The sequence below is a fragment of the Sorex araneus genome, chromosome 2, assembly GCF_027595985.1.
Source record: "Sorex araneus isolate mSorAra2 chromosome 2, mSorAra2.pri, whole genome shotgun sequence".
In the NCBI taxonomy this organism is placed as follows: Eukaryota; Metazoa; Chordata; class Mammalia; order Eulipotyphla; family Soricidae; genus Sorex; species Sorex araneus.
This window is the reverse complement of record NC_073303.1, coordinates 131,267,690-131,293,843: the sequence shown is the minus strand read 5'-3', so window position 1 is coordinate 131,293,843 and position 26,154 is coordinate 131,267,690. Positions and strand designations below refer to the sequence as shown.

Sequence of the window (26,154 nt, the reverse complement as noted above, 5' to 3'; positions counted from 1 at the left end):
ACTGCAATCATTTTTCCCTCCTTTGCCTTTCCTTATATTACTGAATTCTGTCATTTGCTTTTTGGTCACTGCATTCAGTTTCCACTGTTTGAGGACAAAAACCTGAGACCCTGACTACTACAGTAGCAACTAACTGAACACACTGTCCTGCATTTACAAAGGGAAGTGTTGCCAGAGGACTTGGTTTATGTAGTGTGGAGAAAGGTGGTATGCCTCAAGAAGGATATCTACGGCTTTTCTCTCCCCACCTCTGCCACTCAGGGAAGCACCTGGGAGTTTTGGGGCTGATGAAAGTCTGGGATGAGCCACTGTATGGCACAGATACTAACATCCTGTCAGCCCTACTGGCAGCTTTCAAGCTGCACCTGATGTCCTCTTGTTCTGCATGACCCCTGCACCCAGTTTCTGGGGAGCTGTGGACTCAGGTTGGAGTGAATTGCTTTTTGCAGGAAAGTAAAGTCAGACCTAAACTTATCCAGGTTTTTTTGAAAGTTTATCACCTTTCCCTTACAGAAAAGAATTTTAGGAGACAAACAATATATAACAAGTTTATTGGAAATAGAACAGGAGAGGTAAGTTTATGTGCTTAAGTGAGACCAGCTTCTCCAGAGCAGAGAGAGCCAGCATACACACAACACCCCAACGTGAAAGCCCACGTCTCAAGAGGGAAGATATGGGGGGCATATGCTCGGGCACCACAGGCTCGCAACACACACAAATCCCTCGGCGAAGTTAGTTTATACACACTTTTCCCAAACTACCCCTTCCCAGTCTGTTGTTAGGGTGGTTGCCAAGGGGGAGAACTGGGAGCAGTTGGTGATTTTTTTTTAATTTTTATTGAATACCATGTGGAAAGTTACAAAGTTCTCAGCTTTATGTCTCAGTTATACAATATTCAAACAACCATCCATTCACCAGTGCCCATATTCCACCACCAAAAACCCCAGTATACCCCCGCCCCCGCCCCCACACCCCCAAGTGTATAACTGATGAATTTCACTTCATTTTCTCTTTACCTTGATTATGTTCCATATTTCAACACAAATTTCACTATTGTTGTTGGAGTTTCCCCCCAAGAAAGACAGCCCTACTACCAAGGAAGCATTTGATAATTAGTTTTCCATTAAAAGGTTGTATGTTTTCAGTTTTTAGAAAAGGTTTTGCGGCCCGGAGTTGTCCCAGTCCCGCATCCCGGAGCCGTGTTAGTTGCTGCTCAGTGTCGCCGGGGCTCCATCTGGAGAGGGTATGGTGGCTGCACCTCCTCCATCTGGATCCACAGTGTTGCTGGCCAGGTCTCGGGTCCGGAGCATTCTCCTGCCGCGTTGCAGCAGTTGGTGATCTTTTAATAGACTTTCCAGAGCCTCTCCTCCCAGGGATTCATTCGGCCACCTCTGCGGTCAGCCAACCTCTTAGCACTTGGTCTGGAATTCAGCATCTTAACAGTTTTCTGGGATCCTGAGATAAGTCTTTTGTGTCAAGGTTTCCTGCCTTCAGTCTGGTTCAGGTTTCAGAGACTTGTACATTACCAGGGCCCCCCCAATCTTCCTACCTACAGCAGAAGCAATGCAGGAATAAGGGATATCCCTGAAAACTGCTAAAAGGGGAATCTCTGAGGCCCAGCAATTGCACAGAGGCTTACAAAGTCTTCCTTGAAAGCACCTGCTCACAAGTTCAAATGCCTCTGCTTAGAATGATTCTCGCTGTTGTACTTTCGGCTGTCCCCAGTGCCCTAAGCAGTCTCTTGCCCCATCACAACCAAGTAATAAATAAGCACCACAAAAAGGGAGTGACCCCCGGGGCTGGAGAGATAGCACAGCGGGTAGGGCGTTTGCCTTGCACGCGGCCCGACCCAGGTTCGATTCCCAGCATCCCATATGGTCCCCTGAGCACCACCAGGGGTAATTCCTGAGTGCACAGCCAGGAGTGACCCCTGTGTATCGCCAGGTGTGACCCAAAAAGCAAAAAAAAAAAAAAAGGAGTGACCCCCAGTTAGGAAAAAGAGGTAGCCTCAAAGCCTGGAAGTGGCCACGTGCAACACCTGGGGCTGTACGTACAAGTACGTTCCCTGCTAACCTCGGCCCCACAGCCCAGCAGCTGTGCAGCGCGGGCCAGAGGCCAGCCGGCCGGCCGCGCGGCTGCCCCCTAGGACCGATTTCCAGAACAGCCTGCTTCCCACCGGCCCCTCCAGGCCTGAGCGGCTCTACCGACGGCCCCACCCCTAGCCGGAAACGCCCATAAGGAGGACGAGAGGGCGGCCATCGCTTTCGGATCCGGAGGACATCGACCACGCGCATCTGGACGGCGAGGCGCCGCCACTGTCGCGCCGGAAGCTGCGGCCGCGATAGGGTCGGTTCAGGGGCTGCGCCGGAAGAGTCTATCGGGCTCTGGAGGCCTGTGCAAGGCCTGGACGGGATGTGGCCTCTCTAGGCGCCGCAGAGGCCGCGGCCCTGGTTCTCGGTAGCCCTACCGCTGGCTTCAGGGCCGTCACTCAAGAGAGAAGCGGTAGGCGGGAGGGGCGAGGCCGACGAGCGACTGCGGGGTTTGTGCTACTGGATTGGTTCTCCACGCCGTGGAGGCGGGGCTAGAGGAAGGCCGGGCCACCGGCGATTGGCGGGAACGCGGGCGGGGCGGGGCGACCCCTTTGTCTGAGAGCTCTGCATGCCGCCGCCCCTTAACGCGTGAGACTGCGGCGTGGACGGTGAGTGTCTTCCTCCGGTGCGTGATGCCGTACGAACCCCTCGCCTCCAGTTGACGACTCGGACCTGACTGGGTTCAGCCCTGAGCCCTGCGTGAGCCTTCCCCTACGGCTCGGCCACACCCCGTCCTCCGGCGTTCGGGGTCCTTCTCCGCGGCAGCAGAGCCGGGTGTCCACAGGGACTGCCCGTGGGAGGCGGGGTGCGGCTCGGGGCTCCAGCCTCGCGCCGTCTCCCCGGGCTACGGGCGGCCCAAGGCGGTGAGTGTCCCTGCGCGGCCCCGCCCGCCCCTCCGCGTCCCTTGGCGAATGAATGAGACCCAGCAGCGGGCGCGCACTTGGCTGCCAGCCGGCGCTGCGACTCAGTCCTTGGCCAACGCCGCCGTTATTGTTTCCCTACGGGAAAAGTGAAACTCGCCTCTGCTTGGGATCGGGGGTCCAGCGTCGGCCTCTCTATGCCTTTGCTGTCGGGGAGCGGGGCCGCGGGGGAGCGCGGAGCTGGGGCTGCGGGCGCGGGGCACTCGAAGCTGGGGCTTGCGAGCGCGGGGGGCGCGGAGCCGGGGCGGGAGGATTGGAGCCGGAGCTGTGGGCGCGGGGGGCGCGGAGCTGGGGCGTCGGGAGGCGCGGAGCCCGGGCTGGGGGAGCGCTTCGACTCCGCGCCGAACTTGAGCCCCGCTATCCTGAGACTGGAATTCTAACTGCGTTAGAGCCTTTGTGTGTCCTTTGTGTTCTCTCTGCGCCTGTTCTTTTCCACCAAGAAGGAAATGGTCTCCAGATTGTCGCTAGACTCGGGTTACGGTGTTTTGCCCTATTGTAGGTAGGTTGATTTGTAGGTTGACTTGTGCTGAGATAGAAAATTGCGAGTTTTGATGGTCAAATATTCTGAACAGTTTTGGACTTTGCGCTGTATCCAAAAGGGGTTTTTCCCTCCTCGAGATTTTAAAAAATATATATATATAAAGAGTTTTAAATTTAAAAAAATACATAAAAACCTTTGGTTCTTGTAAAATGTTAGGTCCATCTGGAATTTATTTTGGTGTGGGGTGAATTGGGAATCGAGTTTTTGTTGCGGCTCCCTTTCTTCCCCCCCCCCCCCATAAGGCTGTTTCTAACGCTTCCTATTGAATAATTCATCTCTTCATTGATTTGAAAAACCACCCTTTCATGTATTAAATTCTTTGGGGCCTGTTTCTGGAATTTGTGGTTGCTTTGATGTGCATAAGGTTTTGATTACACACAGCAGATCTTTCTGCCTTTGGAATTTTGGATAAAACGGCCCGTCTCATCTAAAGTAGCAAAATTTACCTGTACTTTTATTCGTTTTTGCTTAATACAAGTTAAAATTTTAACGTTTTAGGTTGTTTATGTAAAGAAATTTACTTGTAAGTGTGGGGGGACAGGGAGAGAATGAATATGTCTCCAAGATGGAAAAGCCAAAATTTTAACTCTTTAAGTCTCATTACCTATTGGCTGGCTTAGGGTTTCAGTCTGTGTATAAGTGACCTAATGTTTTTTTGTGCTATTTTTATCTCTGCCTTTGCTCTGTTTTCTTGGGGGAGGAGAGGGTTTTATTGGACTTTATTAGTAAAGGTCTAGTTTTATTTTCCCTCTTGTCTTTTTTTGGGGGGGTGGGGGGCAGGCCGGTGCTCAGAAATTACTCCTGGCTCTACTCAACACCTTTATTGCAAACCACAACACCTAATCAGAGAGAGAGAACAAAAGGGAATACCCTGCCATAGTGGCAGTGTGGGGTGGGGGGGGAGACGGGACTGGGGAGGGTGGGAGGGATGCTGGGTATACTGGTGGTGGAGAATGGGCACTGGTGAAGGGATGGGTTCTCGAACTTTGTATGGGGGAAACATGAGCACAATAATGTATAAATCTGTAACTGTACCCTCATGGTGATTCACTAATTAAAAATAAATAAATTATTTTAAAAAAAAAAAGAAATTACTCCTGGCTCTTCACTGAGGACATACGGGCTGCTGGGTATCGAACCTGGGTGTTACAAGCACCTTACCCACTGTACTTTCTCTCTGACTCTGAGAGCTGCTTTTTAAAAAAACTGTGAGTTACATAGCAACAAAGTTGTACATGATTGAATTTCAGCCATATAATGTTTTAGCACCCATCTCTTCACCATGTACATTTATTTCCCACCCTCAATGTTCCCAGTTTCCTTCCTGACCCCACCCCAACCTGCTTCTCTCTATGCAGACAGCTTTTCCTTCTCTTTATTTTTCCTTTTAGGTGCTGTGGTTTGCAATACTATTACTAAAAGTGTGTAATACATATCTTTTTATCTTCTCAGCACCCAGTTTTGCCCAGAGTGATCATTTCCAACTATCATTGTCATAGCAGTCCTAGCTGCGCTCCCTCCGTGTCCCCCTTTCTGGCAAGTTTTCTACCATGGGCCAGACTTCTTGGCTCTCGTTTCTTCTGTCTTTGGGTATTATTTTCATACAGTGTATTTTATATCTTGCAAATGAATATGGTCATTCTGTGTCTCTCTTGCTCTGACTCATTTCACTTCTGATACTCTCCATGTCCATCCAGTGTATGAGCAAATTTCATGACTTTGTTTATCCCAACTGCTGCCTAGTACCATTGTGGGGCTGTAATCATAGTTTCTTTCTCCACTCATCTGTTCTCCAGCGTTTGTTTCCAGATTCTGGCTAATGTGAATAGTACTGCAGTGAAGTAGGCTTCTCTATGCTGTGTTTTTAGGCCCCTGGGGTATATTCCCAGAGCGGTATTGCTGGGTTATATGGAAGCTCAGTTTCTTGTGTTTTGAGAAATACCCATACTGTTTTTCCAAAAAGGCTGGACATGTTGGCATTCCCGTTAGCAATGAATGAGAGTCCCTTTCTCCCTGCATCTGTGCCAGCACTGTTCTTGTTATTTTGTTCTGGTTTGGGGGCCACACCCAATAGAGTTCAGGATTTACTCCTGGCTCTGTACTCAGGGATCATTCCTGGCATTGCTTGGGGGACCGTATGAGATGGTGATCAAACCCGGGTTGTCTCTGTGTAAGCAAGCACCTTGTCCTGTCACTGCAGTCCACATTTTTGTTCTTTTGGGCATGTGACAGTCTCTGTGGCATGAGATGATACATCTTTTTTTTTTTTTTAAGTTTTTATTTTATTGAATCACTGTGAAAAAAATTACAAAGCTTTCAGGTTTTTGGTTGTTTTTTTTTTCTTTTTGGGTCACACCCAGCAATGCACAGGGGTCACTCCTGGCTCATGCACTCAGGAGTCACCCCCTGGCGTGCTCAGGGGACCATATGGGATGCTGGGATTTGAACCCGGGTCGGCCACGTGCAAGGGAACGCCCTACCCGCTGTGCTATCACTCCAGCCCCACAAAGCTTTCAGATTTAAGTCTCAGTCATATACTGATTAAACCCCCATCCCTTCACCAGTGCACATGTTCCACCACCAAGAACCCCATCCCCCTCCTACCCACCCCCCACCTAAGTAGCTAATGATCTTCACTTTATTCTCTCTGTACTTTGAATACATTCAGTATTTCAATAGAGAACTCACTATTATTGTTTGGAATTTTCCCCCAACAATCAGGCCTGCTGAAAAGGTATCATTTAATAATTTCTTTTCATTGCTGAGAGTGAAGACTTTGAGTTCGTGTGGCCGCAACAGCGGCCATGCAGTTTTGGGTTTCTGATATTTTAGCTCAGTTCACAGTCTAGATGCATTTCTGCAAGAAGCCGCTCTGGGTGCCAAAATGAGTTAGAAGACCTCTCGATCATAGTCTTTAGGAGCAGAGGGAGAGATAATATATCTTATTGTTGTTATGGCTTGCATCTCCCTGATGACTTGTGATTTAGAGCATTTTTTTCATGCGCCTTTTGGCTATTTCTATTTTTTTTCTTTTTCTTTTTCTTTTTTTTTTTTTTTTGGCTTTTTTGGTCACACCTGGCGATGCACAGGAGTTCCTCCTGGCTCTGCACTCAGGAATTACTCCTGGCAGTACTGTTTGGGGACTGTGACTATGAACCAGACCTCACTTAGTGGGGTTACTACTGTGTGGCTTTCTTCCTGTTTTCTTTCAGTGACCACTGCCTCTGAGAACATAATTTTTGATCTCTGGGGCTTTGTTTGGATATTTCCTGAGGACAGTTCCAGAAACAAAATTCGTGAGTCTGAAGAATGATGTGGCCAGTTGGTGGGTGGGTCTTTGTGGTGCACTCAAGAGAGGGTGTCATTGGTACCTGGTCTCTGTTGTGGGAGACAACACAGATTCTCCCCCACACACACACATACACACACACACTCTCAGTGATTTCCAGGGAGGCTTAGGTGTTTAGCATATCTTTACAGCTAGTCATAAAAAACATGTTCCAGGGGGCTGGAGTGATGGCACAGCGGGTAGGGTGTTTGCCTTGCACGCGGCCGACCCGGGTTCAATTCCCAGCATCCCATATGGTCCCCTGAGCACCGCCAGGGGTAATTCCTGAGTGCAGAGCCAGGAGTGACTCCTGTACATCGCCGGGTATGACCCCAAAAAAAAAAAAAACGTTCCAGAATATCTATACATTGGGGCTGGAGCGATAGCACAGCAGGTAGGGCGTTTGCCTTGCACTCGGCCGACCCGGGTTCAATTCCCAGCATCCCATATGGTCCCCTGAGCACCGCCAGGGGTAATTCCTGAGTGCAGAGCCAGGAGTGACCCCTGTGCATCGCCGGGTATGACCCCCCAAAAAAAAAAAAAAAAACGTTCCAGAAGATCTATACATTGGGGCTGGAGCGATAGCACAGCAGGTAGGGCGTTTGCCTTGCACTCGGCCAACCCGGGTTCAATTCCCAGCATCCCATATGGTCCCCTGAGCACCGCCAGGGGTAATTCCTGAGTGCAGAGCCAGGAGTAACCCCTGTGCATCACCAGGTGTGACCCAAAAAGCAAAAAAAAAAAAAAATAGAAGATCTATACATTACTTACAAAGCCACGTAGAGAAAAATAGAAAGCCAGTGTCACTTGGTCCAGTTTTATCAGAATAGTCTTAATCTGTATATACAGTACCACCCACCACGGGCTGGGTAGCTATAAGCAACAGGAATTTATTTTTCATAGCTGTGAAGCCTGTCTGTTTGAGACCACAGTATCACACAGTCCAGGGGCCTTTCTCTGGGTCGGGTACTTCCACTGTGATTCATCTGGTGACTGAGATCCCAGAACTCTCCTCTTGACCTGAATACTTTCCAAGACTGTCATCAGGTGTTAGGATTTCCGCATAGTATTCAAAGACATACAAACATTAAGACCATAGCAACAAATATACTCTCTGATGGACTTTTTTTTGTCTGTTTTATTTTGGGGACACACCAGCAGTCCTCAGGCTGTCCCCAGTATTGGTGCCATTGCTGGAAGCATGGAACCCTGGGCCTCCCATGACATATACACTAGCCCTTGAGCCCTCTCTGCCCTGTGACCGACCTTTTCATGGACAGTAAGAAAAGAGTATCTCAGATAGCCCCACATTTTGCGGGGAGCTGGGGGATACCCAGCTGTGTTTAGGGCTTACTGTCAGTGATGCTGAGGAACTATATGAGGTGCTGGGGATTGAACTCAGGTCTACCACATGTAACACAAGCACCCTGCCTACTGTACTATGTCTCTGGCTCTTAATATTTTGCTTTTATATGCCTTTTTAGACATCCCAGGTAGGAATCTTCCTCTTCCCCCACTTCACACGTGTGTTCTTTATTTAGGCTTGGGTGGTGTGGATAGCCTGGCATTTGGCTTACCCTGACTGAGGTTGAGCACAGTACACAGCATCTGGTTCTGTGCCAGGCTACTCCTAGTGCTGTCTTCACTATTCTGGCCATCACCCTGATACCTCAGAAGACCTTGTCTTAAAGGTGGAGCCAAAGTGTACACACACTCTTGGTGGCCTGGGTCACTCTTTACACAGTCAGAGTGCTGTGATGTGCTCTGTAGTTCAGGCTGCTGCTGCCACCAACACAACCTCTTGTGAGTGTGTGACCTGTGTGTGCTGGTATTGGCTGTGACACTGTCCTTGGGCCTACATCTCCCAAGAAGGCCTGAGCAGACAACATGGTAGCTGCTGATCCCCCCCACTGACTGCAAGATCTGCCATGGAAGAATATATTCTTCGGATTCCTTTCTTGTCTCTTCTCCAGATTTTTTGCTATTCTTCGGGTTCCTTGTCTAATACAAATAAAGTTTATATTAGTCATCATAACTTTGTGGTAGTATATTCGCTCCTTTAAAATACTTGGGTTGCTATTCTAGTTTCCTTGTACTTACAAAGAAGCAGACACAAATCTGGAGAGGAGTGGGCCTTGTGTGGTGGAGATGGAGGGGGCAGTGCAGGCTGGGAGTTCCACCATAGCAGGGTAAACACACAAACACATTTCTTTTCATAAAGAAAATGGGCTGTAGGTGCTCCCTACCTGCTGGCTGTGCGCTCCCCAGTCCAGTGCTGTTCACTACAGGACCAAGCATCTCAGGAGTCAGGGCTCCGTCTTTTATTTACAGAAGTTTGAAAGTGACAGGCACCTTAACTGGTCCCAATGTGTGCTGTTGACCTGCTCTCCAAGCCTCTCTGGCAGCTGCTCAGCCCCAGTTGGCAGGTGGGCCTGGGCACAGCCCCCCAGGCCCCACTTGTATTTTGGTGTGTCCAAGCCAAGGTTCTGGTTCTGGGCAGCAGGGTTCCTGCAAGCACATGGGCCCCAGCACAGCCTCCTCCTGTGAGGTGATGGTGTGGCTCTTGTGAGAGTGCTCAGTCTCCAGGGCCGAGTGCAGGATCCTTTCCTCGCTGACTCCGCAGACACAGGTCTGGCCCAGTGTCCCTGAGAACCAGAACAGCTGCTCTAGAGTGCACCCAAAGAACGGGAGCACTTGGTATGACTCCTGGACTGCAGCATCAAGCTGATGGGGTTCAGAGACATCCCCAAGGCCAGTCCCCTCATCATCTCCCCATTCTCTTGGCCCACAGGTGTCTTCGATTCCCTCAGCAACTCGGCCATGGCAGCTGTCAGGCTCCTGCCGCTCTCGGCAGGGCCCCAGGTGAGCTGCCCCTGAAACCTGTTCAGTCCCGAGGACTGGGCTTCCAGGCAGAGCCTGAGTGTCACTCCTGCCCCTATACTGGCGCCCTGTCCTGCTCCCAGAGCATCCCTGTACCCATTCCTCACTGTGAACACCATGTCCCACCTGTGACCCCTGTCCTTGCAGGCCAAGGTGACCTTTGATGATGTGGCTGTGCTCCTCACCCAGGAGGAGTGGGACCGCCTGGGCCCCGCGCAGCGAGGCCTCTACCGACACGTGATGATGGAGACCTACGGCAACGTGGTGTCACTGGGTAGGACCCTCGGCCGAGTGCGGGACATCTTCTGTCGTGCCTCTTACACCTCTGTGGGACCAGAGGCTGGGGTGGGAGTGCTGGCAGGTGTGTGTCAACTAAAGGGCTTTCCTACCCTGAGCAGGTCTTCCGGGATCCAAGCCCAATGTGATCTCCCAGCTGGAACGAGGGGAAGAGCCATGGGTTCGGGATGGGCCAGGAACCGAGGACAGCTGGGACCCAGGCAGTAGCCAGTCAGGTGAGTGAGAGGAAGCAGCTCTTCTGAGGGCAGAGTGGTTGTGGGTCCAGGTGCTTGGGCACTGGTGGGCAGGGGAGAGGGTCCACCTGGGCCCTCCTGCCAAGGAACCCTCAAGTTGGACAGGCTCTAGTTGGTGAAGGGGAGGTGGGCAGGAATAGAAAGGCTGTGTGCAGGTGGGATGGGGTCTGGGATTAGGGACAGAATTGGGGCCAGAACATTTCATGTTTCAGGTGTATAAAACAGAAAGATTATGTTTTGCTTTGCTTTTTTGAGTCACACCCAGAAGTTCTCAGTACTTTCTCCTGGCTCTGCACTCAGGAATTACTTCTAGCAGACTCAGGGGACCATGTGGGATGCCAGGGATTGAATTCAGGTCAGCTGCATGGAAGGCAAGCTCCGCTTACCAGCTGTACTAGCACTCTGGCCCCAAACACCTATCATCTTAAAAGGATTTTTTAAAGGAGGCATGGGGGGAGGGGGCTGGGTTTTTTGTTTTATTTTGCTTTGGGGATTTTTGAGCCATACCCAGCAATGTTCAGAGGTTATTCCTGGCTCTGTGCTCATGAATCACTCCTGGCAGTGCTTGGGGGTTCAAGACAAATGCCCTGCCTGCTGTACTATCACTCTGGCCCCAAATGTGCGGTTTTTAAAAAGAATGTTTACAATAGCATTAGAGATGTAAAGTATTTGGTAATTAACAAAGTTGTGTAAGATCATTATATAGAGAAAAATATGAAAAAGAAAGACATGGGCCAGAGGTGTGAGGGGGCTGCTGTCGCCACCACTCGAGTGTGTTTGGTGGCCCAGAGCCTCCTCCCCACTCCGGCCTGTCCAGCAGAGAGGCAGAGAGACAGAGAACCGGGACCACAGCCTGGTGGTGAAAATGGCCTGTTTAATGCAGAGCTGCTAGTATACTTATAGAACATCTGAAGGGGGGTTGAGATAAGGACATAGGTGTGATTGATCATTTACATAGTTAAGACATTTGGAAACTTACATAGATCTTTTACATAGATAAAATGTAGGAAATTCCCTTTTGGGGAGATTAAAGCAAGGAGATATTCTGTCTCCCAGGGACATCTATATTGCCTTTATCTTTCCCTCTAGTTGTGTAAGTTGTCAATGCTTGCAGTTGTTTGGATAAACACAGTAAGAGAAAAAGATCCCAACACTTAGTTCTCTGGACTGTGAAAGCAAGCAAGGCTTTTACCATAAATACCAGACTAAGTCCTGAGGCCAGTTCAGCTTGTCCTTCCCCGTGGGGGTCCTGTCTCTTAAGTCATAACAGCTTGCATCAAGACCATGCATTTAGGCTCCCCATTTCAATGCTGGGGTAGCTTTGGCACTCGCCCCGGGTCCATCCCAATCTCACGGCAGGACCTCCCTTTTGGGGTGTTAGGGACTATAGCAACTGAAGTCTGAGTCAAGTAATTATGACCAAATAATTATGCCCAGGAGTAGATATATTTCAGAGTCAATCAACTCCCATTAGGAGCACAGCATTAATGGTCTTTCTCTGTTTGACCAAAGAACATTGCTGTATAATAAAATATAAAAAGGCTATAGGGGAAATAGGAAAACAGGTACAAATACACAGTACTTCAAATAAGTAATAAAGATTGAGTTGGGGAACTGACAGTGAGAGGCAAAGCATAAAGGAAAGGTCAAAGATTAACTAAATTAGGGATGCTAGCAAGAACATGATAAGTTTCTCTGAGACGTGGAAAAGGGGCAATTCACTGGTGAAGTTTAAAACACTTAGGGTTCATATCCAACACAGAGGGATTGTATAGGAGGCAGATAAGGCACTTAACTTGCAATGTGACTCTCCTAGTTTGAGCTGTGTACTACATATGATCAGTACAGCCACAGCCAGGATAGTCCCTGAACACCACAGGGTGTTGACCAAAAACTGAAACAAAATGAAAAGAAATGAAACAAGACAAAAAGAAATGGAACAAAACAAAAATATAGATAGATCTCAGTGGTCTGGGGTACATACTCTGCATGCAGGAGCCTCCATGTTTGATCTCTGGCTCTACACTTCCCTCTGAGTACTGCCAGGAGTGACCTGCAAGCAAAAAATAATTTAAAAAGGGAAAAGTGGGCAGGGGAGTGAAGAATGGATATCACTCTTGCTGACAGCTGACATGCATTTGATTCCCAGCACTGCTCTGGTCCTCCTAAGGCCTTTGAGGAGTGATCCCTCCATACAGAAATGAGTTAGCCCTAAGCCTAGTGGGAGTGTTACCAAAAAAGAAAGGAAAAAGAGGGGCAGGAGCCATACATGATACAGCCGTAGGGTGATTGCCTTGCATGTGACCAGTCCAAATTCCATCGTCGTTATCCCATATGGTCCCCCGAACATTGCCAGGAGTACTCCCTGAGTGCAAAGCCATGAGCAACCTCTGAGCATTGCCAGGTGTGGCCCAAAAAAACAAAGAGAAAAAAAGGCAGTCCAGCAGAACTAGCCCAGTTAGCTGGAGTACAAGCTTTGCACGTAGGAGCCACAGATCCAGTCCCTGGCACCATAAGTCCCCTGGGCACTGCCGAGAAAGACCTTCAAACGCAGAGCACCCCATAGACTTAGAACAAAAGCAAACAGTTTTTAGCCAGGGACAATAGGTACATCCATTCCTGAGGCAGTGTTCAGAATCCCGATGCAACAAGTTGACATTTGCACTTTGGGAGAATCTCAGCCCGCTCCGCAGGGTAGCAGAACAAGACCCCCTTAGGATGTGTGAGGAGGGGGCTGGAGGCAGGACCTCCCTTCAATCCAGATGTAGCACTGGCCACCTGGTTTCTAGGGCCTTTGTAGAACAGGCAGAAGTATTGAAAACTGCCTCTCTCTTCCTGGCCTGCATGAAGAACAGTAGTATCAGGAACTCAGTTTTGTAGTGATTATGGAAAAAGACAGCATCATGCTGTAGAAATCCTGCCTGGAACTTTAAATTCTTACTGATTGCAGCTGCAGAAGACTAGCAAATGTGCAGCTACAGCTCCACACCAGACCCAGAATTGTGCTCTCACCTGTGAGAGATGAGTTTATCAAAGTAATTGTGGGATTCCTAAAGTTTTTAGATTGGAGATGACAAGTTTTTGCACGAAAGTCTCTGGTCACTTTTCGCCTTTGCATAACAGTCAGAGCAGGAGCTGCCTCCCAGTCTGGACAGTGCAGAGGGCATCATAGGATAAGCGAGAGCTGTGCAATCTAACCTTATCCCCACAACTCCACACAGCTGATTTATATGTGTGTCTGCCCAGCTCTGCCTCCTGTCTCTCTGTTTTGTGGTTATATCAGCAGTGCTTAGGGGGCCATGTAGTGTTGGTGTTCTAACTGGGGCTTCCATGCAAAGCATAGGACAATCCTGAAGTCTCTCCCGATTCTGCTCTGTTCGCCTTTTTTTTTTTTTTTAGGTGGGAGGATGGGTAGGGAGTAACTATACCTGCTGGTGCTATGGGGCTTTTTCTAACTCTCTGCTGGTGATCAGGGGACCCTGCAGTACCAGGGATCAAAGCTGGGCCTCCTGCATGCAGAGCATATGGCCTCCTTGAGCTCTCTCCAGCCCTATTCCATGTTTTGTTGTCACTTCAATCCTCTGTTCCTCTTGCAGATGACTTCAAAAATGACCACTTGACAGCTTCTGTGCAGCAGGACAGTCCATCCCATCCGTGGAGTAAGTTTGCTTGTGTGTGTTGTTACTGCTTCAGTGCTGAGAGTCGCACAGGCTTGTTTGTGGTTTCTGGGTCGCATACACTTGAGGTGCTCACACTTGCTAATGGGGAGCAGTGCTAGGAATCCGACTCAGGGCCTCACACATTCAAGGCAGAGTCTCTAGTGCTGAGCCACATCCCTGACTCATGGATCTTTTGAATCCAGGGCAGTCCCCCAGACCCCTCCACTGCAGAGGACCACAGCATCTTGTCTATGTGGGTGATCATGTATTGCTTTTATATCATAGATGATCAAGTTGTCATCCCATCACGTCATCTGTGAATAAACTGCTGGCCAGGAATCACTGGGAAGAGCCCTGGCTCTCCTGGGTACCGCTTAGGAGATTTCCCTTCCCCCCAAAAAATATATAAAGTTATCTTGCTCATTGTATCTGGCTTAAGGCCAGAGGCTTCTATTAAAAAAAACTTCAGATAGCACAGAGGGTAGGGCGTTTACCTTGCACGTGGCCAACCCGGGTTCAAATCCCAGCATCCCATATGGTCCCTTGAGCATTGCCAGGGGTAATTTCTGAGTGCATGAGCCAGGAGTGACCCCTGTGCATTGCCGGGTGTGACCCAAAAAGCAACAAAAAAGAGGGCTGGAGCGATAGCACAGCGGGTAGGGCATTTGCCTTGCATGTAGCCAACCCAGGTTTGAATCCCAGCATCCCATATGGTCCCCTGAGCACCGCCAGGAGTAATTCCTGAGTGTAGAATCAGGAGTAACCACTGTGCATCGCCGGGTGTGACCCAAAAAGCAAAAAAAAAAAAAAAGAAAAAAGAAAAAAAGAAACTTCAAATAGAAATTATATCTTCTGGGGCTGGAGTGATAGCACAGTGGGTAGGGTGTTTGCCTTGCACGCAGCCGACCCCGGTTTGAATCCCAGCATCCCATATGGTCCCCTGAGCACCGCCAGGGGTAGTTCCTGAGTGCAGAGCCAGGAGTAACCCCTGTGCATTGCTAGGTGTGACCCAAAGAGCAAAAAAAAAAAAAAAGAAAGAAAGAAAGAAATGATATCTTCCAATGCAAATGAGTAAGTTATTTGACTGACTAGCTTTGTTTTATGATTATGGGGTCTTTAATAAAAAGAACTAAGACTTGTTCATTATTTTAATAATATATAGCAGTGTATGTGTATTTATGTGTATGGTGCTGGGTATTGAACCTAGGGCTCTTCACATGCAAGGTAGCTACTATTGTGGAATGCATCTCCAGACCCCATAGTAAAATTTCCAAAATGGCATATATACAATTCATATTCAATCCCTGACAGTGAAATCATTCTGCCCCATACCCAGCAGTCTTCAGGACTTACTCCTGATTCTACATGCAGGAATCACTTCTAGTGGTGCTCAGGGAACCCTGTGGGGTGTAAGGCATTGAACTGGGCTTGGCTTCATGCATTGGTAGGTGCCTTACCCACTGTATTATCACTCCTGCCCCTGAAATGAGATCTTTTAATGAAGAACCTATTATATACCATTTATGTTTATCAATATGTTCCATACAATAAATAAATTGATATGAAGAGCATAAAAAGAGATGTGGAAAAGCAGTCACAAAGCTTAACAAGTTACTGATAGAAAAGAAAAACCAAAACTAAGGAGCATGAAAACATTCTCTGCTTTGTGAGTCACTGGTAAGTAAAGAGCCTGAAACACTGGAGGCACCATCCATGTTACATGTGAGATACAAATTACAACATATTACATATGTTGCACATATTACATGTGCAGCAGTGAGAAGACCTGATGCTCAAATCTGGGCAAAGATAAACAAGTTATGGAGGTGTAAATGTGTGGTTAATTGAGATTTAAAACCCCGTGAGGCTAGAGGGACAGTGTAGAGAGTAGGACTCGATTCCCACCACCCCGTGTGGTTCTCTGAGCCTGCCAAGACTAAGCCCTAAGCATCTGGGGTGGCAAAAAAAAAAAGTAAAACTGTGCTCAGCATTCCCAGTCCTGTGTGTATGACGTCAGGGTATTTGTGAGTGGGCCACATAAACTATACAGTCATCTGCACAGGAGTATGTTTCATGATAGAAAAAAATTACAATTCAGAAACCCATTAGAAGAGATATGAAATAAGCCATTTTGTTTTATTTTATTTATTTTTTATTTTTGCTTTTTGGGTCACACCCGGTGATGCACAGGGGTTACTCCTGGCTCATTCACTCAGGAATTACTCCTGGCGGTGCTCGGGGGACCCTATGGGATGCTGGGAATCGAACCTGGGTTGGCCACGTGCAAGGCAAACGCCCTACCCGCTGTGCTATCGCTCCAGCCCCCTATTCTGTTTTTCTAAATAGCATGTGTGTGCACTGAAATAGTCTAAGGCCTGTTATAATAAACAGTTGCCTAAAGGGAGTTACAGGGAACAGTCCCTGAAACGCCAGAATTTAAGGTGACGCTCATGGGCTGGGGAGACCACTTACTGGTCTGGAGCACATAAGCCAGGAGGCCCAAGCTTAAACCTCTGTCCCACAGGATTCCCTGAGCATAGCCACGTGGCCCACAAAACAACAAAGAGATGGTTCTGAATTTGTGCCCCTCCATCCTTGCCCCTTACCATTTGTGCTTATGTTAAAGCCCTGAAATGCAGTGCACATCTACTTGAATATAAGGAAGGTGAGAGTGGCTCTTGCCAATATCCCACAGTTAGACATTTATTTGCTTCTGCAGTTATGAGGGGTTAAGTTTGTAATAATTAGCACAAAAGTGGATTTATTCTGAGCCTCCACACAAGAGTTCCTATTAGCTGATGCTTTATTTCAGCCTTGTGATACTCTGAGCAGAGAACCCAACATGGCATAGAATTCTGACCCACAGAACAGTAAACTCATAAGTGAAAGAGTGTATTTTAACCTATATTGGTGAGGATTTGTAACTAGCATATTGGTGCTCATGCTTGGCTGGGAATACTGAAAAGAATCCTGCCTTGGTAGTTGGAAAATAGCTTTTTTTTTTCGTTTTGGATCACACCCGGCGATGCACAGGGGTTACTCCTGGCTCTGCACTCAGGAATTACCCCTGGCGGTGCTCAGGGGACCATATGGGATGCTGGGAATCAAACCCAGGTTGGGTGTATGCAAGGCAAACGCCCTGCCCGCTGTGCTGTTGCTCCAGCCCTGGAAAATAGCTTTTAATTCTGTTCTGATCTGGCCTGACAAAGTTGAAAGCCAAGACCATAATATCGTTAAGTTGCTTAACCACATTTTATTTTAGAAGAGTTCAAGAGGATTTATAAAAATAGGAAAATAACTCAGCACAGAAATGGTTAAAGTCAAATAAAAAGTGTCTTATCTATTGGGGCTAGAGAGATAGTACAGGAGGTAATTTGCTGGCCTTGCATACAGCCAACCCTGGTTCAAATCCCCACCACTTGCACATGCTCCATAGAGCCAGGAGTAAGCCCAGAGCAACATCAGGTGTGACCTACCACCACCACCCTATCCCTGCAAAATGTATGATATAGAAGCACAAAAATCATAATTAGAAAAAAAAAACAGCTAAGTGAAATTGACCAAACATGACCCAGCACAGGTACTGGCATTTTAAGGCCAGATTATTAAATCAGGGGCCAGAGGGATAATACAGGGTTAAGGTGTTGATTCTGTTTATTCCCTCATACCCCGAAGAGTCTCCCAAACATCACTAGGGGTAAGCCCTGAGAACAACTCGGTATGGACTACACACCTCCCTCCCCAAGCACACCTCCCCCTTTTCCCAAACAAAAACTAAGGTTTATAAATATATAGACGTAAACGAGCCAGAAAAACAAATGAGTTTGGTAAGCTCTATCCTGTAAATGAAACATAATGTTCCCTGAAGTAGATAATAAGGTAATGAATGACTCAACTAGGAAATGGGTCTCAGGGCTAGAGAAATAATACAAGGGTAGGGCACTTGCCTTACACATGACCAGCCTGGGTTCTATCCCCAGCACCCCAGATGGTCCCCCAAGCCCTCCAGGAGTGATCCCTGAACACTGCCAGGTGTGACCCAAAAAACAAAAGGAAAAAAAGTTAATCCTTGGGTCTAGAGAGATAAGGCACCTGCCTTGCATCCAAGTGGTCACAGTAAATCCCTAATACCACATATGGTCCCTTGAGCACAGAGCTCTGATCACCCCCTCGTGCAGCCAAAAACAAAAAGGAAAAGCTATTGTTCATTTGAGGAGACAGCTCAACGGTGTAGGAAGGATGCTGTACATGCAGGAGGTCTGGATTTAGTGCCTAGCACTGCGTTGCTCCCCCCCACCCCATGCACTGCCAGGAGCAACCCCTGAGAGACAAAGCATCATTGTGTCGGACCCCAAATTTTTAAAAGAAATGGGAAAAAGAAGAAAAATGAAGAATGGGGATGTTGAGTGACTGCTCTGGAATTTACCATATTGTTTTGTTTCGGGGACACACCCAACTATGCTCAGGTCTACTCCTGACTGTGCTCTCAGGGATCACTACTGGGAGTCAGGGGACTATTACCTGTATGTGTGCAGTGCCAGGAATCAAACCCTGGTAAGCTGAGTGCACAGCAAGTGCTTTACCCCAGTACTCTCGCTCCGGCCCCAAATTGTGAACTATCTTGTCTGTTTTTTTAAATTTACCTGTTACGAAAGTGAATTTACTGGGTATAGATTTGTTTTTTTTTTTTGTTTTTGTTTTTGTTTTTGTTTTTTGGGTCACACAGGGCGATGCACAGGGCTCACTCCTGGCTCATGCACTCAGGAATCACCCCTGGCGGTGCTCAGGAGACCATATGGGATGCTGGGATTCGAACCTGGGTCGGCTGCGTGCAAGGCAAACGCCCTACCCACTGTGCTATCACTCCAGCCCCCTGGGTATAGATTTGTAAACTGGCATGTCTTTTCCTGTTCTTCCGGTCCTTTAAAGCTCTAACTCTTGCCTGGTGACTTGGTTGTTTCTAATGCTGAGTCTGGGAGAGGTCACGCTTGTTCTAGTGTACTGCTTTCCCCTCTAGCTGCTGCTAAGATTTTCTCTTTATATTTGCTCCTTAGTAGGTTGGTTATGCTGTGACTAGGTTTGGGAGGGGGAGAATGGAGGTTATCCAGCAGTTTTGGGGGGTAAGGACCCAGGTGGTGCTGGAGACTGCAGCTGGGCTTCTGGGTGCAAAGTATATGCTTCCACCTTTGAGTCATCTCGCATGGTGGAATTCTTCCTTGGAATCACGTGTGTCCCTTCCTTCCCCCAGTTCTTTTCAGTAAAGCAAGGTAGTTTCTATTGAACCAGACTTGCTTAGAAAGATTATGAGAAAGGGGCTGGAGAGAGAACATTTTAGAACTGAAACTCAATCCTGAGTAACTTTGTAACTTTGTAATTCACAGTGATTCAATTTTAAAAGAAAAGAAATAGAGACAAGTATGCAAGATACATGTCATAATGTCTTTGAACAGCAAGCCAGAATTCTTTTTGTTTTGTTTTGGTGACACAGAGAGGTCCCCAGGGCTTACTCCCAGCACTGTGTTTAGGGATCACACTTGATTGTACTTAGGGGACCATGTGGTGTGCTGGGGATTGAATCTAGATGAGCCATTTGCAAGGATGATGCCCTGTCCACTGTATTGCCTCTGGTCCAGACAGCCCAGTTCTTACCCAGATGAATCAAGTGGTGGTTCCCCTCCCTGAATGTGGGAAAGTCAAGGGGAGCCTCCCCATTTCCTCCTGCCACCTCTGGGTTAGTATTTATAAACCTGCTCCCCTGGAGTCGCCCTTAGCATCTGTCGCAGATCCACTGTGCCCGTGTTTGACAGGAGAATTCTATATTGGATCTCTGCTGCCCTTGGGCTTTTTCTTCTGGGACATAATCAAGTAAATGGTTTCTAACACTTTATGTGGTCCATGCCTTCAGGACACACGTGAGGTTGATCTCCCATGCTTTGGGGCTTACCTCGGGCACACGGAGGATCACAGGGGGCCTGATTGCTGACCTGTACTTCAAGAGGGAAGCATGAACGGCTTCGCCACACACCCTGCAGACATGCTCCTTCCTCTGGGCCACTGCACCTCCTGGTACCCTCAGTGGAGCCTCCTTCTCAGTTATACTTATTCCCTGTGGAGCATTATTTGTGGGTTGTATCTTTTACTGTTATACCCAGTGGCTTAGTCTCCAAGATTTATTTGATTGTTCTTTTGCATGTATGCATTCTCTCTCTCTCATGCACACATACACACACACACACACACACACACACACACACACACACACACACACACACACTGTGCGCACAGGCTGACTGACACAATCAGCCCACAGATCCCCTGACTCTAGTGCAAAACCATCTGTCACATGTTCTCTGCCACTCGCTGCAGCCCAGTAGGCCTCTCTGGCCTCTGCTAAGCCAGACTTGGCCTTTCTCTCATCTCACTCCCAGTGTGTTCGCCACAGTAGTTCTGCCCCACTGGCTGTGTGCATGTCAGGTGTCTTGTCCCAGATCTGGTCCTATCATGCCCATGACCTCTAGGAGCAGCCATGTGAGAGCAGATGGCAGCAGGCTATCACACCCTTCATGGGGCCATGTGTGCTTGGCAGCGAGATCGCTTAAGCTGGGATATGTGCCTTCTCTAGAACCATGCCTGGCACTGTTTTTGGTTGCTGGACACCCCTCATTAGCAACCCCCGCTTTGCGCCATACCCAGTAGTGTTCAGTGGCTATTTCTAGCTCCATCTTAGGGGTTTGCTCCTATGGCATTCAGGGGCCTGTGTGGTGCCAGAGTTAATCAAACCCAGGAGCCAGCATGCAAAGTATGTACTCCAGCCATTTTGAGTGGGATTAATGTTTTTGCTTTGAATTTGATTCAGGAACAGAAAAGAGAGAGAAACAAAATGGAGACTTGAGTCTGGAGCCAGTCGTTTCAAAAAAGACATGCACCATTCTGAGAAAAACACCTACCCAGGGTGGTGAACCTGACCAGAGTTTCTGTCTGAGTCCAAGTCCTGTGGGCCCCCCTAGACGGCAGACCTTGAGCCAGAGCGTGCCTGTTCCTGGTGGGGAGAGACCTTACAAGTGTGTGGAGTGTGGGAAGTGCTTTGGTCGAAGCTCCCACCTCCTGCAGCATCAGAGAACCCACACCGGGGAGAAGCCTTACGTGTGCAGTGTGTGTGGGAAGGCTTTCAGCCAGAGCTCGGTGCTGAGTAAGCACCGGAGAATCCACACAGGCGAGAAGCCCTATGAGTGCAATGAGTGTGGCAAGGCCTTTCGCGTGAGCTCAGACCTTGCACAGCATCACAAGATCCACACGGGAGAGAAGCCCCATGAGTGTCTTGAGTGCCGCAAGGCCTTCACCCAGCTCTCCCACCTCATCCAGCACCAGCGGATCCACACAGGAGAGCGGCCCTACGTGTGCCCCCTCTGTGGGAAGGCCTTCAACCACAGCACGGTGTTGCGGAGCCACCAGCGCGTGCACACTGGGGAGAAGCCTCACGAGTGTGGTGAGTGTGGCCGGGCCTTCAGCGTCAAGAGGACGCTGCTCCAGCACCAGCGGGTACACACAGGCGAGAAGCCCTACACGTGCAGCGAGTGTGGCCGGGCCTTCAGCGATCGCTCCGTGCTCATCCAGCACCACAACGTGCACACCGGGGAGAAGCCCTATGAGTGCAGCGAGTGCGGCAAGGCGTTCAGCCACCGCTCCACCTTGATGAACCACGAGAGGATCCACACCGAGGAGAAGCCATATGGGTGCTACGCCTGCGGGAAGGCCTTCGTACAGCACTCACACCTGATCCAGCACCAGCGGGTGCACACTGGCGAGAAGCCCTATGTGTGCCATGAGTGTGGTCACGCCTTCAGTGCCCGCAGGTCCCTGGTGCAGCACGAGAGGATCCACACAGGTGAGAGGCCCTTCCAGTGCTCGCAGTGCAACAAGGCCTTTAGCCTGAAAGCCACGCTCATCGTGCACTTGAGGACCCACACGGGCGAGAGGCCGTATGAGTGCAGTCGCTGCGGGAAGGCCTTCAGCCAGTACTCAGTGCTCATCCAGCACCAGAGGATCCACACGGGCGAGAGGCCTTACGAGTGTGGGGAGTGTGGGCGTGCCTTCAACCAGCACGGGCACCTCATCCAGCACCAGAAGGTGCACAAGAAGCTGTAACCTCGGGAGCTCCTGTGACCCCTATGGGAAAGGAAGACTTGAATAATTCACTCACAAAACAACTCCAAAGAGAAGCACTGAGCATGTTATTCCTGTGGGAAAACTTCAGATAATGCCTGTCCCATTTTTCTCAGTATCCTCAAGTGTATTGGAGAGTAGTCCCGTTCTCGTGAAATTTGCCCAACACAGCTATGATTCGCTCATTTTAATGAATGATAGTTTGGTAGTTATGTCTTAAAAGTAATTCCAGGAAGTTGGGGCATCAGGACTATTGTCATCGTCAAACTTTTTTCACTAAAAATAAAGTGTTTTTCTTAGAATGTGACATACCTTTCCAGAATACAGTTTTGCCATTGCACTTGCCATTAGAATGCTGGACTGCGTTCAATGTTTTTTTTTTGTTTTTTTTTTGTTTTTTTTTTTTTGCTATTTTTGGGTCACACCTGGCAATGCACAGGGGTTACTCCTGGCTCTGCACTCAGGAATTACCCCTGGCCATGCTCAGGGGACCATATGGGATGCTGGGATTTGAACCCGGGTCGGCCGCGTGCAAGGCAAACGCCCTACCCGCTGTGCTATCTCTCCAGCCCCTGCGTTCAATGTTTTTAAGCACTGAAGTGGTAGGCTGTTTCATATTTCATAAAGTGGTACAAAGAAGTGACATCAAATGTCATTTAATATGGCTGGAAAACCTTATTATACAGAACTTTATGTTTTCTATGAAAAAGGTCTAGGGAAAATTCTAGGGCTGGAGAGAGTACAGGGGTTAAGGAGCATGCCTTGCACATGGCTAACCCTGGTTTAATTCATGGTACTGCATATGGTCCCCCGAGCCCTGGCAGGAGTGATCCCTGAGCACCAAATAATGGCCCAAAGACCCAAAAAAAAAAAAATGTTTTTAGATAAAATTTAGAAAACGGGGCTGGAGTGATAGCATAGCAGGTAGGGCGTTTGCCTTGCACGCAGCCGACCCGGGTTCAATTCCCAGCATCCCATATGGTCCCCTGAGCACCGCCAGGAGTAATTCCTGAGTGCAGAGCCAGGAGTAACCCCTGTGCATTGCCAGGTGTGACCCAAAAACAAACAAACAAACAAAAATTTAGAAAACAATCTGGTGCTTTTAAGTTTATGCTCCTTGTTCAAAAGGACTTTTTAGTAAACATTCAGTTAAAAAAAAAAGTTGGTTTTTTTTTTTTCAGAACTCACACTCATAACATATAAACTCTGCCCCAGAGTCCTTCTGGGGCCCCTGTTGGCAAAGAGCTCCATGTAGAGCAGACCTCAAAGCTGCTACCCCAGATGGACATCTCTTCACATAATGTGATGTTTCCAAAATCATTATTAAAGATATACGTGTATGTCTTTGGTGGTACCAGGAATTAAACTGATAAACAGTGCCAGGGCAGTAGTATAGCAGGTAGGGTGTTTGCCTTGCATGCACTGACCTGGGTTTCATCCTCTGCATCCCATGGTTTTCCAAGCTTGCCAGGAATGAGTCTGAGCACAGCCAGATGTGGCACCCTCTCCCCTCCCCCAGAAAAAAACCCACATTACAAGGCAGGTGATCTAACACTGAGCTATACCTCCAGCCGCATGAGGCATCGTATTTAAGCAAAATTCTTAAATTCCAGTAGTTCATTTAATTGCCTCTGATATCTCTATTTATAATCTTGAAGGATTTTGTATTTTCTCATTCTGGTCATTAATCAGATTTGTAAATTTAGAAAAATTATTGAAAATTACTTGTTCTGTTATAATAATCCTGGCAACTAAGTTTACATCGGCCATCTTAGTAGCACTCAGCTACAGAGGACTCAGAGAGATGTGTGATTCAATCTACTTCAGATTCTCCTAAATATCTTAATGCCTAGAGGGGGAAAAAATTCTACAAATTTTTTTTGGATGGGGCCATAACCAGGGGTTCTGAGTGTCAGGGATCAGCCTCTAGTGAATGACCTGAAGCAGAGACAAAAGAGCCAGAAATAAGAGAGAAAAAGCTGGAGGTCAGGGCTCCCAGCCTCCTGGATTGTCCTCACCTACAGTATTCACTGCTTTAGAACCAGTAATCACTAAAAGGAGAACAACTGCGTTCTTTGGTCAAATGCCTATCTTATGTTTTTGCATATCTGAGGGCCTTAAGTTATGGTAATCATTGTCTTTGTAAGGGACTTTCCAGAGAGGAATTTTCTCCCACGGAGGAGACAGAACTGACCCTGGCTGAGGGCAGCATTCTACCTCCAGCACCATTGTTCTTAATTGAAATGTATCTGGCCCCCACACTCTGGTCACTCCTGTCAGTGCTTGGGAGACCGCGTGTACTCTGGCCCACTGAGCACTCACTCTGGCCTGAAAAGAGAACTACTTCCTCATGAATACACATTATCAACTGCTGGGGGGGGGGAAATCAAGCACTAGGTTTTGACCTGCAAGTTCCAGCAGTGCATTGTGATACAGGAGAACTCTTGTTTTTCTCAGTGCTGAGCTCACTCCCTGAAGCTCCTTCAGGGGGGCTTCCTGGCTGAGGGTCCCTGAAGTGAAGCTCTAGGCAGTGGAGACCACTGGGTCCTACAGAGAGGAAGGAACACTACAGTGTGCTGCAAAGCAGGTGACTGCTGACAGTCACCAAAGAGGACCTGGGTTACAGGTGTCTTGTCACCTTACTGGACTTGAGACCACACAGGCATTATGTAGACATGGCTGAGGTCGCAGAAGCCATCGATTGTGTTCTTCAAGCAGCCGCATACAGGTCACCCTGGTGTGCCTTCACATAGCCAGAACCACGTCCACAGGCACCAGTCCAACTTCTCACAGAAGGAAGCTTCAGCCTGCGTTCAGAATTGGAGCCCACCCATCTCAGCACAGCATGTGATCTCACCATTCTGTCTCAGTGAAAGTCAACAAAGGTCATTATATAGAATGATCATGTGGGAAGAGCCTACTGCCTGGGATCTTTCAGAGGTGAAGGTCACTGGGATTGTTGACTCCTCCGGGTAACCCAGGATTGGGGTTCTTTCCAAAATTTGGAAAGTCAACTCTACTTTCAAAAGTAGAATAGACTTTCTGCCTTTCTAAGTAAAGTGTACTTAATGACCTGCCTTTAAAAGTGTCTGGGCCTTAGGAAGTAGCTTCAGCTGGGACCTTCCTAGTTAGCTCCCATAGCCTTTCTCTCTGGCCTCTGCCTGTAGCTGTGTGTTTTTGGTTTGTTTTTTTGTTTTGTTTTGTTTTTATTTGGAAGTCTTCCTAGAATAAATCTTTGCTTTCTGGTATTTAAAAGTGTTTTCCTGGAGCCAGAGCGATAGTACAGCGGGTAGGACATTTTGCCTTGCACGGGGTAGACCGAGGTTCGATTACCCGCATCCCATATGGTGCCCCCCAGCCCCTCCAATGGTAATTCCTGAGTGCAGAGCCAGGAGTAACCCCTGAGCATTGCTGGGTGTGACCCAAAAAGCAGAAAAAAAGAGTTTTCCTTACAACTATTAAGAATTCGTCAGTTCTCTTCAAATTTTCTTTTATTTGGAAAATATTTTAGCCCACGTGGAGTTTACTTATGTGTATGATATGATAAAACATTTCAATAAAAAAATACTGATAAATGTATGTGGGCAAAAGTTCAGTAATTTTCATAAGAGATCTCTTAGTCAGTCACGAAAGACTATGAACAGAAAGAAAATGATGTCAGTAAGCTCTGAGAAAGGCCAAGAACAGCACAGCACCTTCTGTTTGGTTACTAAAGGTTGTAAGATGCAAGGTTGTAATGTCTGGGCTCGGGTGTGCACCCATTGGTGCTCAGTGCTTACTCCTCACTCTGCTTCGGGATCAGTGCTGGCTGGTGAATTGAACCTGGGCCAGGCAAGTACCCTACCCCATGTACTATCTCTCCAGCCTCTCTTCATATAATTTTTTCAGTTAGCAAAAGCAGGAATTTGTCAGCTATGCAAAACTTGTCTCTGGAGTTTCCTTTGTTACAGAGCGTAAGCCTGTGGAGTAGCTGTTTCTATTCTAAGTTTGGGATCACAAAGTGACTTGCTGGGCCATCCTGTGTCAGTTGTGGGACATATAGC

General features: G+C 48.1%; 1 protein-coding gene across 4 annotated transcripts; it reads left to right on the top strand.

Moving 5' to 3' along the window:
• Positions 1-979: 979 nt before the first annotated feature.
• Positions 980-22,510, top strand: ZNF250 (zinc finger protein 250). Of its 4 annotated transcripts, none has more exons than XM_055125867.1 (6): positions 980-2,346; positions 9,671-9,741; positions 9,907-10,033; positions 10,158-10,271; positions 13,886-13,948; positions 20,805-22,510. In XM_055125867.1, exons 2-6 carry the CDS (start codon positions 9,700-9,702, stop codon positions 22,091-22,093), a joined length of 1,635 nt encoding a protein of 544 aa, XP_054981842.1. In that variant the 5' UTR covers positions 980-2,346; positions 9,671-9,699; the 3' UTR covers positions 22,094-22,510. The 4 variants fall into 4 exon arrangements, with proteins under 4 accessions (XP_054981842.1, XP_054981841.1, XP_054981843.1 ...); XM_055125866.1 differs by lacking the exon at positions 980-2,346 and adding an exon at positions 2,651-2,953; XM_055125868.1 differs by lacking the exon at positions 980-2,346 and adding an exon at positions 2,671-2,698.
• The last annotated feature ends 3,644 nt before the right edge of the window (positions 22,511-26,154 follow it).